This window comes from Hyperolius riggenbachi, chromosome 12 (assembly GCF_040937935.1).
Source record: "Hyperolius riggenbachi isolate aHypRig1 chromosome 12, aHypRig1.pri, whole genome shotgun sequence".
NCBI lineage: Eukaryota > Metazoa > Chordata > Amphibia > Anura > Hyperoliidae > Hyperolius > Hyperolius riggenbachi.
In genome coordinates, this window is record NC_090657.1 from 16,187,840 (window position 1) to 16,203,040 (window position 15,201).

Here is a 15,201-nt window from a genome sequence, read left to right on the forward strand (position 1 = left end):
CTTCTTGTCCTCATGCAAGGCCTGGGTTGTTGTGTCTCAAAGCGTGGCCTTCTCCTCCTGCGCCTCCTCCTGTTCCATCACGTCTGCTGCTGCTGGGTTAGCGTTGCCGGTCCCTGTTTATGGAACCTCTCATCTTTATTACATTTATGACTGCATGGCGGTAAAAAGCATGCTATCCGCACGCTTCTTGTCCTCATGCAAGGCCTGGGTTGTTGTGTCTCAAAGCGTGGCCTTCTCCTCCTGCGCCTCCTCCTGTTCCATCACGTGTGCTGCTGCTGGGTTAGCGTTTCCGGTCCCTGTTTATGGAACCTCTTATCTTTATTACATTTATGACTGCATGGCAGTACAAAGCATGCTATCCGCACGCTTCTTGTCCTCATGCAAGGCCTGGGTTGTTGTGTCTCAAAAAGCGTGGCCTTCTCCTCCTGCGCCTCCTCCTGTTCCATCACGTGTGCTGCTGCTGGTGCTGGGTTAGCGTTACCGGTCCCTTTTCCTGGAACCTCTTCTCTGTGTTACATTTATGACTGCATGGCGACAAAAAGCATGTTACCTGTGCAAAGAAACATGACATTTTCCACATTTAAAAGACAGTTTTTCCTTTGAAACTTTACAATCAATTTTCTCAAAAACTATAAGCTCTTTTTCAAATATTTTTTTCCTCTTGTACCCACTCCCAAGGTGCACATACCCTGCAAATTTGGGGTATGTAGCATGTAAGGAAGCTTTACAAAGCACGAAAGTTCGGGTCCCCATTGACTTCCATTATGTTCGGAGTTCGGCGCGAACACCCGAACATCGTGGCAATGTTCGGCGAACGTTCGCGAACCCGAACATCTAGGTGTTCGCCCAACACTACTCCCCAGCATATTTTAAAACTTTTAATTATTGTTTTTATTCTGCTGGCACCTCTGTTCATCAGTCATTATAGTGTCCACCCTTGGTGGAAGGGGGACCCACCCCTGCCTTGCTTCTATCTACAGAGAGCGACTTCTTAACCCTGAGTGAGGACAGTTCTAATCTCCGCACCTGCATTCACAATGGTTGCCTCAGCGGTAACCCTTGTATTTGAGTATAACCTTCTCACATTACATTATTCACTATTGTTCCGAGCATACTACACCATATTGGGCTCTCTGTGTCTTTTTCTAATGTTGTTTAAATGACATTGTTCTACAGAATGCACTTGTGCGTAATGTCACTTCTGCCTTCACATGAGGTATTTAAATGAGTCTGTCATTTGCAATATAGTTGTCTGGGGAAAGGTCTCAAGCTTCTTCTATTGTGGTCCGTTTTGAATTATGTGTGGGAGTGCCGTAGATGCAGTGATTGACGTGTGATCCGCTTTGGAGTAGATGAAGTGTGGTAGTTCCACTGAACCGGTTGCACGCCTCCGGTGTACTGGAGACAGATTGGGACTTGCATCAGATGTATGCCACACATCACCTAACCGCAAGAATCTTGCCAATGCAACTGGATAGCCAATATTTTAAGCAAAGTTGACAACCAGGCCATTTTCAGCACATAAACCTGGGTATAGTGCTTCACAGCCATATGAATTGCTTGTAGTAGCCGCCAGTGGCGTAGCTAAGGAGCTGCGGGCCCCGATGCAAGTTTTGCAATGGGGCCCCCCCAAGCACTCTATACATAACAATTGATACGGCGCACCAAAAACCTGCCAATGGCAACTACAGTGTCAGAGGTGCAAGAAGGGGATGGGGGACAGTTTGTTAATAATTACCATTATTCAAAGCATCTATAGAAGTGATTATTATGAGCACAGGACCAATAGAGAGCTAATACTGTAGTTGAGGGTGGGCCTTTCGGGGCCCCTCTGGCCTAAGGGCCCCGATGCGGTCGCAACCTCTGCACCCCCTATTGCTACGCCCCTGGTAGCCGCTATACAAACATAACTGAGCAAAATCCTTTACTATGCTTGTTTATCAGAGCAGGTGATTGTCTGAATATATGAGACTGATGGCGTAACAGCAGGGCTGTGGAGTCGGTACAGAAATCATTCAACTGTGACTCCTCGGTTTTAGAAACCTCTGACTCCAGGTACCCCAAATGACTTTGACTCCTCAACTCCAGAGCTGTGGAGATGGTGCAAAAGTCAACCGACTCAAACTCCTGATTTTATGTAACCATTGACTCCAGGAACCCAATAATTTTTCTCCTCAACACCAACTCCACAACCATGTGTAACAGGGCCAGCCAGTGCTTATCACCGTGTGGGATGTGTGTGTCGGGCTAGACAGGCTACATACAGGGCCGGATTTGTACTTTTTACCGCCCAAGGCCACTGTCGCCAGCCTCCCCCCTTCAGTATAGGTAACGAGATGACCCCTCCCCCCTTCAGTATAGGTAACCAGATGACCCCTCCCTCTAGTATAGGTTAGCCTGATGACCCCCCCCCCCCCCGTATAAGTAGCCAGATGACAACTCCCCCCTTTATCTCCAGTATAGGTAGCCAGATGACTCCCTAATCCCTCCTTTTCCCACCCCACCCCTTTCAGTATAGGTAGCCAGTTTGCCTTTACACTGGAGCACCCATCAGTGTCACTCCTTTCTCCACTTGTCTCCAGTGCAGAAATTTCCTCTTCCTTTTAATCTTTAATGCTGCCCAAGTCCATAGCTGCCGGCCACAATGCAAACGTGTATAGAGAGCAAGGTGGCTGCTGCACAGGCAGCTAGCAGCAGAGTACTGCAGTGAGGCACTCATCTAATCTCCCTGCATTGCAGCATTTGCAAGCTTGCAAATGCACCAGGTTAGCCTGCTGCTTTGGTGCCCTTGCTCCTGTGGTGCCCTAGGCCATGGCCTAGGTGGCCTTGGCCTAAATCCAGCCCTGGCTACATAACGGCAGTGTCATGAATTGTTAGCAAAGACAAATGCCCAGCGATGGTCACGTGTAGTAGCTAGTGCTGTATGGAACTGCATTGCAATACAATGGCTTATCTAACATAGTGTATATGCTGTTACAGGGGTTTTGTCCCTCTTTATTTTCTTACATAGGTGACTACAGTGATTCGCCATTAAACTACTGGACAAAGGGCTTCATTTCACTACAAGCCGGTATCGACTCTGCAATCATTGAGGTAAACCAAGACCCGCTTGCTGCACTTAAACAGAAATTTGTCAGAGTGACAGATGCTGGTCATACAACACATTATAACATTGTGGGTGTGGATTGGTTGCTTAAAGGAATATCAGTGTGACATGATGAGATAGACATGTTTATGTACAGTGCCAAGCACATGCATAACTATGCTGTGTTCCTTTTATACTTTATCTCCCTGAAAGATTTCATCAGGAATGTAAGTTTCTGTTCAATCGGGACCTGGTCAGGACCTTGTTGAACTATAGGGTAGCCCCTCACTGATAAGGAATAATAGCCATTAAACACTTTCCTGGCAGACAATGGCTTCTGAAAGCAGGAAAGAAATAGTCAATAGTTCATAGATTTTAGCTCCGGCATACTTCAATGAATGTGTCATTGAGCAGAGACAATGAAACAGTAAGAAATTAAAAAGTAGTTTTAGGGTCGGTTCACACGGACGCTTGGTGGCATCCTCCGGCCCTCCGTTCTGCGTCGTCGCATTCGGGGGCGGTGCCGGGATTTTCTGCAGGCGATCGTCGGCATCCATCGCAAGCGGCAGACATGAAGATGCGGCGTAGCAACCCTGTACGCTGCATGTAGCATCCAGGGTCACCTGAAACGACTGGGAAAATTGCGATCGGAAGGCAGCGTATGCGCAATTGAGGGTAATCGATGGTAACCACGCGATGTTAAACGCTCCCATTCACTTGAATGGGAATGTTAAGAATGACGAGTCCCAGACGCTTGGCGGTAAATGCTGCCAAGCGTCCGTGTGAACCGGCCCTTACATATCAAACAAAACTGTGGGATGTCTACAAAAAAATACATTTTAGGAGAATAAGAGTAAATACTATAGTTTATCATCAGTTTATTGTTATTCACCTCGGTACTCTTTTAAGCACAGCCTGAATTTAGAACTGAACCCCAGCAAAGACAACTGAAATGGTGACAATATTTCCACCAATTGTGGACAATCATAGACTGCACTGCATTTCTAGCTCAAACAGGTAATACTAGTGCATTGGCTAAGTATGATACCTCCTCTCTTGGGACTTGATTCATTAAGCTGAGCAGTCGCTACTATATTAATTAACATAGTTACTATACATAGTAATTATACATAGTAACTTTGTTAATTAACATAGTAGCAGCCGCTAGTGAAGTATTGAGGTCGCGATACTTCACAGGACCACCTGCATTTGAAGCTAAACGTCTTGCTATGCAAGCAATGCGCATAACAAAGGAAGGCCCGCTCCTTACATAGCAACGTGCGCTGCCATAGCAGCCGCTCCTTCTTATTAATGAGTGCTCCCTCACATTAAAGAATACACGAAGTGACGTGTGACAGGATGAGATAGACATGGGTATGTACAGTGCCTAGCACACTAATAACTATGCTGCCTGTGTTCCTTTTTTTCCTTTCTCTGCCTGAAAGAGTTAAATATCAGGTATGTAAGTGGCTGACTCAGTCCTGACTCAGACAGGAAGTGACTACAGTGTGACCCTCACTGAAAAGAAATTCCAACTATAAAACGCCTTCCTAGCAGAACATGGCTTCTGAGAGCAGGAAAGAGATAACAAGGATCAATAGTACATACATTTTAGCTCTGGCATACTTCAATGAATGTGTCATTGAGCAAAAACAATAAAACAGTTAAAACTTAAAAAGTAGATTTAAACATAAAATAAAACTGGAATGTCTTTAAAAGTCATTTTTAGGAGAAAGAGGGTAGAAACAATACTTTATTTCATTAGTTTATTTTCCTTTAAACTGCGCTGCTTTAGCAGCACAGCTTAATGAATCAAGCCCCTAGTGTGTGACCAGCGGTACATAAATCGCTGTTCTGGATTTTTTTAATTTTTTTTTTGAAGATCTTTATAAATCATTAAGTCAATTCCTCAATGCTCCTTAGTAGAAAAGTATTTAAATCTGGTTTTAAAACTTTAAAACACTAATTCAAAATATTGTTTTTCATCCTCTCAGAACTATGGCAGTTTGTGTAGCAGATAGATATTTCTTAAAACGCATCAAAATCACAAGTACACTGTTGATCTGGTATGTAGGTCATGATTCTGCTGAAAAGACCATGTAGAAGATTTTTGTGTGTCTACAGCCAAGGCAGGGCCTGGCAGAGGTGAGAGAGGCTCCAGCCTCAAAGCGCAGTATAGGAGGGGGCGCACAACTCACTCAGCTTTCATTCCCCTTTCGTGTTTGAAGAAGAGAGAAATACAAAAAGGGGATACATGGCAGTGACTGCAAGCCAGATAACTAGAGATCAAGGTGTTGGGGGCCTCTTAGTCTAATAGCAATCAGTGTGTGATGGCTGGGGTGGGAGGGATGGAGGGGCGCACTTTGATGTCTTAGCTTTGGGTGCTGGAGGACCTTTTTCCGGGTTTGAGACAAGGGTTAACTATTTAGTGATTGCTTTCTCATCTGGCTGTTACTTGAAAAACTGGAAGATCAATGTTCCGGTTGAAGCTGAAAAGATGACCATGATGTACAGTTCACATGTGGTTTAGGTCACTGTGGTTCCATAAAAATAACCCTGGTAACCCATGGGATAAAGGGAAGAGCCTTAGAGCCTAATGGTGCAGTATTGTTAGGTAATATTGGAGGTGACAGAATTGCGGGTATAAAAAAAGATGGATTCCAGATCCTGCAACCACCGTATGCGCCTATGGGGAAATGACTGTCCCCGTTCGGTTCTCCAGATCTTCAAGGGACTTGGTGGCCGCTCTCATCAGATCCTTTCTACTTAAAGAGATACTGAAGCGAAAAAAAAATTATGATATTATGATTTGTATGTGTAGTACAGCTAAGAAATAAAACATTAAGATCAGACACATCAGTCTAATTGTTTCCAGTACAGGAAGAGCTAAGAAACTTCAGTTGTTATCTCTATGCAAACAAGCCATTAAGCTCTCCGACTAACTTAAGGCAGCCATACACTGGTCGATGTGCCATCAGATCGACCAGCTGACAGATCCCTATCTGATCGAATCTGATCAGAGAGGGATCGTATGGCTGCCTTTCCTGCAAACAGATTGTGAATCGATTTCAGCCTGAAACCGATCACAATCTGTTGTGGTGGTGCTGCCGCCGCTCCCCCCGCCGGTATACATTACCTGAGGCTGGCTCCCGGGCGTGATGTCCCCGTCATGTGGCACCTCCGGCTCCGGCATCCGCATAGAACTTACGCTATCACACCAGTGACAGCGGAAGTTCAAATAGAGCGCCCTCTAGTTGTACTTCCGCTGTCACTGGCATGACAGCGGAAGTTATACGAGGATGCCGGAGGCGCCATGACGGGAGCAGTGACGGACGGGATGCCCGGGAGCCAGCCTCAGGTAATGTATACCTGATCGGATCGGCCGCCGCTAGCGACGCGCTCCCTACCCGCGGGCGATCGAGGGTAATTTCCCGCACGGCGCGATCGACGGACCGATCCGATTTCGGGAGGAAATCGGATCGGCGGGTGCGTGTTGCGCGAACGATTGGCAGCAGATTCGATCCCAGTGATCGAATCTGCTGTCGAAACTGCCGCAAATCGGGCCAGTGTATGGCCACCTTTAGTCCTGGAGAGGGCTGTTATCTGACTTTTATTATCTCAACTGTTCCTGGACTGTTTACTTTTCCTCTGCCAGAAGAGAGGTCATTACTTCACAGACTGCTCTGAAAGACTCATTTTGAATGCTGAGTGTTGTGTAATCTGCACATATTATAGAATAATGCAATGTTAGAAAAAACACTATATACCTGAAAATAGAAGTATGAGAATATTTTCTTTGCTGCTAATCTTCTAGTAATTATTCATAGTACACAACCAATTCACTATATCATATATTTTTTTTCCGCTTCAGTGTCTCTTTAAAGGTGAACCACAAATAGTAAGGCTAACATCTGAGAACTAGATACACAATAAATAAGAGGTCTCTTACTTCTTCAAATAGTTAACACATAATACAATGCTGTTCTCCAATATATTGGTGTTATCCATCTGAGCAGGAAAGATACCTCTTTTTTTAATTATACAGAATATAATCCTACATACATGGCGCCTTCAATCCTCCTTTGGGCCTGCAAAAGTGTATTTGGGCCCCTCCTGTAATTCACTTTTTCTCCCAAGTGTTCTCCTAGGAGATAATTTTACATCTGCAATAGAGATTTTCCGAACAGTTTACCAGGAGAACAGTTTGCCGCGGCCCGCGAACGTGGGCTGTTTGTTCGCCTTTAAAGCAATTTTTTTTTTAATTCTCGTTTGCACTTTTTACATTGAAGTCACTGGCTGCCAACTTTAGCAGTTAATAGCAAAGCCCCCTTACATGCTAGAAACACCAAATGTTCAGGGTATGTGGAGGAGAGTAGTGGGTACAAGAGGAAAACATTTTTTGAAAAAGAACTTATAGTTTTTGAGATAATTGATTTTAAAGCACTCGTGCAGAGTGTGGTAATTGTTTCCCTGGCCGCCAACTTTAGCAGTTAATAGCAAAACCTCCTTATATGCTAGAAACCCCACATTTGTGGGTTGTGTGCAGGAGAACAGAGGGTACAAGAGGAACAAAACATTTTCAAAAAGACCTTATATTTTTTGAGAAAATAGATTTTAAAGTTCTCGTGCAGAGTGTGGGAAATGTTTCCCTGGCCGCCGACTTTAACGGTTAATAGCAAAGCCCCCTTATGTGCTAGATACACCAAATTTGCTTGGTATAAGGAGGAGGACAGTGGGTACAGGAGGAAAAGAAATTGAAAAAGACCTTCTAGGTTATGAGGGAGAAATAGCAGTCACGGCGCTAAAATGACAGATAATGTATTAACATATATATACATTCATTTTTTAATTCTTTTTTTTTTTTTTTTTAAAGTTCAGAGTGTTGGAAATTAAAAAAAAACAATGTGGGGTCCCCCTCTCCCTAGCCTTGTCCTGATGCAGGCTGGGATAGCAAAATGCGGAGCCCCGGCCACATGGGGCTTCGCACCCTGGACTATACCAGCACGCATGGTTCAAGCCTCCCCCTCTCCCCCGGAGCCCTTGTCCAATCTATGGGGCTCTTCCCCACCTTTGGTACCCTAGGAGGAGGTGGGGGTGACAATGCCCTTGGGGGGGTTTAAGAATTTTTTTTTTTCAAAAAGACCTTATAGTTTTTGAGATAATGATTTTAAAGTTCTACTTCTGAATGTGGGAAACGTTTTAATGGCTGCCGACTTTAGTAGTTAATAGCAAAGCCCCCTTACATGCTAGAAACGCCAAATTTGCTGGGTATGTGGAAGAGGACAGTGGACAATTTTTTTTTTTAAAGACCTTATAGTTAGTTATATGTGCAATACTTTTTCGCCTATTTTTTTGGTACATTTCCCATTGTAAAATAAAAAGTTATTTTAAATTTAAGATTAGTAATGAAGCGACCATAACATTTTCGGTTCGCGAGTAGTGAATGTGAATTCCTGCAAATGTTCGCAAACTGGCTATTCTCAGCAGGCTCCATAGATTTAAATGACAGGCGAATGGCTGACGACTTTAACGGTCAATATAGCAATGCCCCCTTACATGCTAGAAACACCAAATTTTCAGTGTATGTTGAGGAGGGTATTGGGTACAAGAAGAAAAAAAAATCAAAAAGACCTTAGGCTAGTTACACCCCGGGACATTGCGTTATAGTGGACGTTATGGTCGCATAACGTCCCCTAACACAACGCCTGGCGGTGTTGGTAGAGGAGTGAGCCGCGTTAAGCGGCTCTTTCCGCATTAGGGCAGTGAGAGTGGCGCTGATTGGCCGGCGGGACCACGTGATGCGGAGTGAAACACTCCGCATCACGTGGTACCGCCAGCCAATCAGCGGCCACCAGTGCAGTGCATATTGAGTAGCCATGTGCGCGGCTACGTATCGGCCTCTCCCCGCCTCCTCTCCGCCCCAACACTGAGCATGTGCAAACAGTCTAACGCGGCTTAAGCCGCTGGAACGCTATAGTATGTTGCACGTTCTGAAGAACGTGCAGCGTTACATGTAACGCAACGTGGGCAGTGTGAACAGCCCCATTGACTTTGTATTGCTGTGAGTTGGGGAGCGTTACAGGCTGCACTAACGTGCGCCTGTAACGTCCCTGTGTGGAAGCAGCCTTATAGTTTTTGAGATAATCGATTTTAAAGTTCTTCTTCTGAATGTGGGGAAAGTTTAAATGGCTGCAATGCTGGTATGTGGGGTAGAACAGTAGGTACAAGAGGAACATTTTTTTCAAAAAGACCTTATAGTTTTGAGAGAATCGATTTTAAATTTAGAGGAAAAAAATAGACTTGTAAAAAAAATTGTTTGTAGCAGAAGATCAAAGACGCGCACCCGACACCAAACACTGCTGCTCCCGCTGGGTGTCCTCCTGTCACCCGTTGGTCTATTGAGCCTTGGAGCAGGGTCGTAACAATAGGGGATGCAGCCCCTGCTCCCACGGGCGGGCACGCTCAGGGCCGTTTTGGAGGGCAAGAGGGGGGGTTGCAGCATGATGAGAGAGCTGGCCACCTACATCATTGGGGAGGGGGAACAGTCCCCCCCCTCCCTCACCACGGGCTCTCCCCTCAGCACTCCCCTCCTGCAAATATCAGTGGCTGGCAGCGGGCGGCGGCAGGATCACATACCTCCCTGCGTTCCACCACTGAAGCTTCCTCTAAGTGTCTGACTGTTTAAACAGGAAGTAGCATGAAGCACTTACAGATGGACCTCTGCGGTGGATGGAGGTATGTGTCCTGCCCAGCCCCTGCTGCCACTGATAATTGGGAGTGCTGAGAGGAGAGCCTGTGGTGAGGGAGGGGGGACTGTCCCCCCTCCCCGCCGATGTGCCGCCACGCTTTCCTCTCATGTTGCGACCCCTCCTGCCCTCCAAAACGGCCCTGAGCGGGCCCAGTGATTTTTTTTTTTCAGGGGGGCCCAGGGATTTCTCGTTATGCCATTGCCTTGGAGGCAAAATTTAAAGATGCTTTAGTGCTCTAGCCATACTTAGTATAGTTAGAGCTGGCGGGAGCAGCGGTCTGTGTTGGCGGGTGCGCATCTTTGATCTTCTGCTACAATCAAGCTCACAAGATTAGAGGATATTGGCATGGGACATTTCCGATTATATTGGCGTGGGAACATTTTCTTAAAGGTACAGGTAAGCATTTATGGTTAATTAAGGAGATAAAAGCAAAATATGGGGAGCTCAGAGCAAGTGTAAGGTGCAGGAAAGGAATGGGGAGCATCTTCTTAAAGCGCTCTAGCCATACCTAGTATGGCTCCCAGATGCCACCATGAACCCCCTCCCCCCCAGGGCATCACCGCCCCCACCTTTTCCTGGGGCACCAGAGGTGGGAAAGGACCCTTGTCCATCGATTGGACAAGGGCTCTGGGGGAGACGAGAGGCTTAGACCATGCGGGCTGGTATAGCTCAGGGTGCGAAGCCTCACGTGGCCGGGGCTCCGCATTCTTGCTATCCTAGCCTGTATGAGGGACAAGGGGTTAAAGAGGTTCAGGAAAGGTGGACCCCACGTCATTTTTTAAAAAATTTCCCCACTCTGAACATTAAACAAAAAGAATAAAAAATAAATGTATATATATATATATATATATATATATATATATATATATATATATATATATATATATATATATATATATATATTAATACATTATCTGCCATTTTAGTACAATGACTTTGCTATAGGCTGCTATTTTCTATTTTCTCCCTCTAAATTTAAAATTGATTTTCTCAAACTATAAGGTCTTTTTGATTTTTTTTCCTCTTACCCACTGTCCTCCTCCATATACCCAGCAAATTTGGTTTATCTAGCACACAAGTGGGCTTTGCAATGAACCATTAAAATCTGTGTCCAGAGAAACATTTCCCACACTCTGCACAAGAAATTTAAAATTGAGTTTCTCAAAAAATATAAGATCTTTTTGAAAATGTTTTGTTCCTCTTGTACTCACTGTTCTCCCCCACATAACCCCCAAATTTGGTGTTTCTAGCACGTAAAGATAAAGAGGCTTTGCTATTAACCAATAAAGTCAGCGGCCAGGGAAACATTTCCCACACTCCGCACAAGAACTTTAAAATAGATTTTCTCAAAAACTATAAGATTTTTTTGATTTTTTTTTTCCTCTTGTACGCATTACCCTCCTCCACATACCCTAACATTTTGGTGTTTCTAGCACATAAGGTGGCTTTGCTATTAACCCTCCTGGCGGTTTGCTAAAAATCCGCCAGGGGGCAGCAAATCCGTTTTTTTTTTTTATTTTCTCGCTACATGATAGCCGCTGCTCAGCGGCATCCCCCCAGCCCCTCCGATCACCTCCAGAGATCTGAGTTCAGGAGATCCCCGTTCAAAGAACGGGATCTCCTGGAGGGCCTCCCCTGTCGCCATGGGGACGGGCGCGATGATGTCACCGGCGTCATTGACGTCGTGACGTCAAAGGGGACTCCGATCCACCCCACAGCGCTGCCTGGCACTGATTGGCCAGGCAGCGCATGGGGTCTGGGTGGGGGGGGGGGGGGCGGCCGCGGCACGACGAATAGCGGCAGATCGGCGGGTAGCTGCGTGTAGCAAAAAAAAAATTATGCAAATCGGCCCAGCGGGGCCTGAGCGGTGCCTTCCGGCGGCATAGCCCGAGCTCAGCTTGGGCTTACCGCCAGGAAGGTTAACTGTTAAAGTGGGCAGCCCATTTGACTGCCAATTAAGTCAATGGAGCCCACTGAGAATAGCCAGTTTGCGAATATTTGCAGCAATTTGTGTTTGCTATTCGCAAACTGAAAATTTGATGTTCGCTAAATCACTCATCTTAAATTTAGAATAACTTTGTAGCACTTTGCAGTGGGAAAAGTACCAAAAAGTAGGTGAAAAAGTACTGTCAAAATTATTTTGAATATTTTCTTGCTGGTGGTTTAAGACCCAGGTGAAAAAGTAAATTGCATCTGGCTTCCTGGCAAATGTGCAATTAAGTTTTTCTACTAAATTTTCTCCTAGGTGATATTTTCATACCCTGTCAATATAATGCCTTTTAAACAACCAGCAAACAAAAAAATACTTAAAATAATTTTAACAGTACTTTTTCACCTACTTTTTGAAAGGTTGTCAATTGCAAAATGCTGAAAAGTTATTTTAAAGAGAAGATGAAAAATGATCTAAGAGAAAAGTTAATTGCATACGGCCTCCTGTGTTTATTACATACAGTTGGCAGCTTCTATGGGATCTTTTTATAGCTAAGAACTAATGCAAAATTAAAAGGACCCCCTATGATGAGAATCTTTACTACTTAAAATGTCTACAGGTACACATAGGATGCACATTGACCCCAAAGTTAAAATGGACTTTATTGGATTCTTTATTATTAACTGCAGATGGTAAAATAGTAAAGTTTAAAAAATGACTTTTTACCTTTCAGCTTCTTAGGGAGTGGATATCTTGGGGTCCTGATTTAATTAAAATAGTATTCCAAATGGCACCATAAGTTCTCTATGCTATCACCCTCCCACCTCTTGGGAACCAAGTAAGGGCTTGTTTCCATGCAGCTGCGTCACTCCCGGCGTAGGGGGGAGTGACGCAGCTGCATGGAAACAAGCCCTTACTTGGTTCCCAAGAGGTGGTAGGGTGATAGCATAGAGAATCCCATTCAGTATTCATTATACTGAATGGGTTTGAGGGCTAAAGCATCCCGAAATGCAGCAAACCATGCGCATCGATTCAGCAGTGAATCGCTGCGCATGAATGGAAACGGCAGACAGTGCAGTCTATGCACTGTCTGCTGTCCCCGCAATCGCATTTCCATAAGCGTGCATAAAAGCACACTATATGAAAACGAGCCCTGAGGAGAGGTCCTTGTCCCTAACCCTGGACAACAGTGTCCTGCAAAGAGGATGGGGAGGCTTTTTCAGCCTCATTTTTGCAAAGTGCTCCCCAATGTTAAGCAACATGTCTTGTTCTTGAGGACTCTGGTGGTGAAATCTGTGTCCCTGAATTCTGAAGTCTCCACACCTGGCTCAGTCATTATGAGAGGCTTCTTTCTAGACCCTCCATTACTTTTCCATTTTCCAGAAGGATAGAAAACACACACAATTCTAAGGTGGGTCAGAACATAGCCAGGAATAGCAAAGTACAATGAGATGCAAAAACGTACGAGTTTATGGAAATGTATGTAAGTTTGTATGCAACTATATGTAGACTGAAAATGGACCAATCAATTTAAACCTGGGTGGGACCTGATTGGTCCATTTTCAAGCTGCATACAGTAGCAGTAAAAAGTGTGTGAACCCTTTGGAATTGTATGGATTTTCTGCACAAATTGGTCATAAAATTTGATCTGATCTTCATCTAAGTCACAACAATAAACAATCACAATCTGCTTAAACTGATGCCACACACATAATTAAATGTTTCCATGTTTTTATTGAACACACAATGTAAACGTTCACAGTGCAGGTATGTGAACCCTTGAATTTAATAACTGGTTGAACCTGCTTTGGCAGCAATAACTTCAATCAAATGTTTCCTGTAGTTGCAGATCAGACGTGCACAACGGTCAGGAGTAATGTTTGACCATTCCTCTTTACAGAACTGTTTCAGTTCAGCAATATTCTTGGGATGCCTGGTGTAAATCGCTTTCTTGAGGTCATGATAAAGCATCTCAGTCAGGTTGAGGTCAGGACTCTGACTGGGACACTCCAGAAAACGTAGTTTCTTCTGTTTAAGCCATTCTGTTGATTTACTTCTATGCTTTGGGTCATTGTCCTGTTGCAAAATCCATCTTCTGCTGAGCTTCAGCTGATGGACAGATGGCATTAAGTTCTCCTGCAAAATGTCTTGATAAACTTGGGAATTCATTTTTCCTTCGATGATAGCAGTCCATCCAGGCCCTGACGCAGCAAAGCAACCCCAAACCATGATGCCCCCACCACCATACTTCACAGTTGGGATGAGGTTTCGATGTTGGTGTGCTGTGCCTTGTTTTCTCCACACATAGTGTTGTGTGTTTCTTCCAAACAACTCAATTTTGGTTTAATCTGTCCACAGAATATTTTACCAGTACTGCTGTGGAACATCCAGGTGCTCTTTTGCAAAATTTAATCATGCAGCAATGAAGCAGTGGCTTCCTCTGTGATATCCTCCCATGAACTCCATTCTTGTTTAGTGTTTTAGGTATCGTAGATTAGCTAGAGACTTTTGTAAGCTTTTAGCTGATACTGTCTAGGATTCTTCTTCACCTCATTGAGCATTCTGCACTGTGCTTTTGCAGTCATCATTACAGGACAGCTAGTCCTAGGGAGAGTAGCAGCAGTGCTGCACTTTCTCCATTTATGGACAATTTGTCTTACCGTAGACTGATGAACAACAAAGCTTTTGAAGATACTTTTATAACCCTTTCCAGCTTTATGCAAGTCAACACAATTCTTAAAGGGAACCTTAACTGTGGGCCCAAAAAAATTTCACTTACCTGGGGCTTTCCCAAGCCTCCTGCAGCCGTCCTGTGCCCGCGCCGGTCCTTCGGTGCCCTCCGGTCTCCCTCCGTGGCTAAGTTTCGTTTTCGGCCGACTGCCAGTCGTCCTCCGGCAAAGTGTCCTCTTCTTGTGCATTCCCCGTCGTAAAGAGCCATAAAGCGCGTCCGCATGACGCAAGACGCCCACAGTTAAGGTTCCCTTTAATCGTAAGTCTTCTGAGAGCTCTTTTATGCAAGGTATCTTTCACATCAGACAATGTGTTTTTTTTTTTTTTATAGCGCAGGGCAGCTGTAACCAGCACCTCCAATCTCATCTCATTGATTGGACTCCAGCTGGCTGACACCTCACTCCAATTAGCTCTTGGGGATGTCATTAGTATGGGGTTCACAAACTTTTTCCACCTGCACTGTGAATGTTTACATGGTTTGTTCAATAAAAACATGGAAACACTTAATTATTTGTGTGGTATCAGTTTAAGCAGACTGTGATTGTCTATTGTTGTGACTTCGATGAAAATCAGATCGCATTTTATGACCAATTTGTGCAGAAATCCATATAATTGCAAAGTGTTCACATACTTTTTCCTGCTACTGTATATTTGCATACAAATTTACATACCAAATTTACATACCTGATAAGAAATTCCAACTATAA

General features: G+C 44.5%; 1 protein-coding gene across 1 annotated transcript in view; it reads left to right on the plus strand.

Moving 5' to 3' along the window:
* LOC137540900 (ABC-type organic anion transporter ABCA8-like) overlaps positions 1–15,201 on the plus strand; it is a 199,930-nt gene that overhangs the window by 21,332 nt on the left and 163,397 nt on the right. Inside the window, exon 5 of the mRNA XM_068262083.1 lies at positions 3,011–3,093. Within this exon, the coding sequence (XP_068118184.1) occupies positions 3,011–3,093 (83 nt within the window). The remainder of the gene's footprint in view (positions 1–3,010; positions 3,094–15,201) is intronic.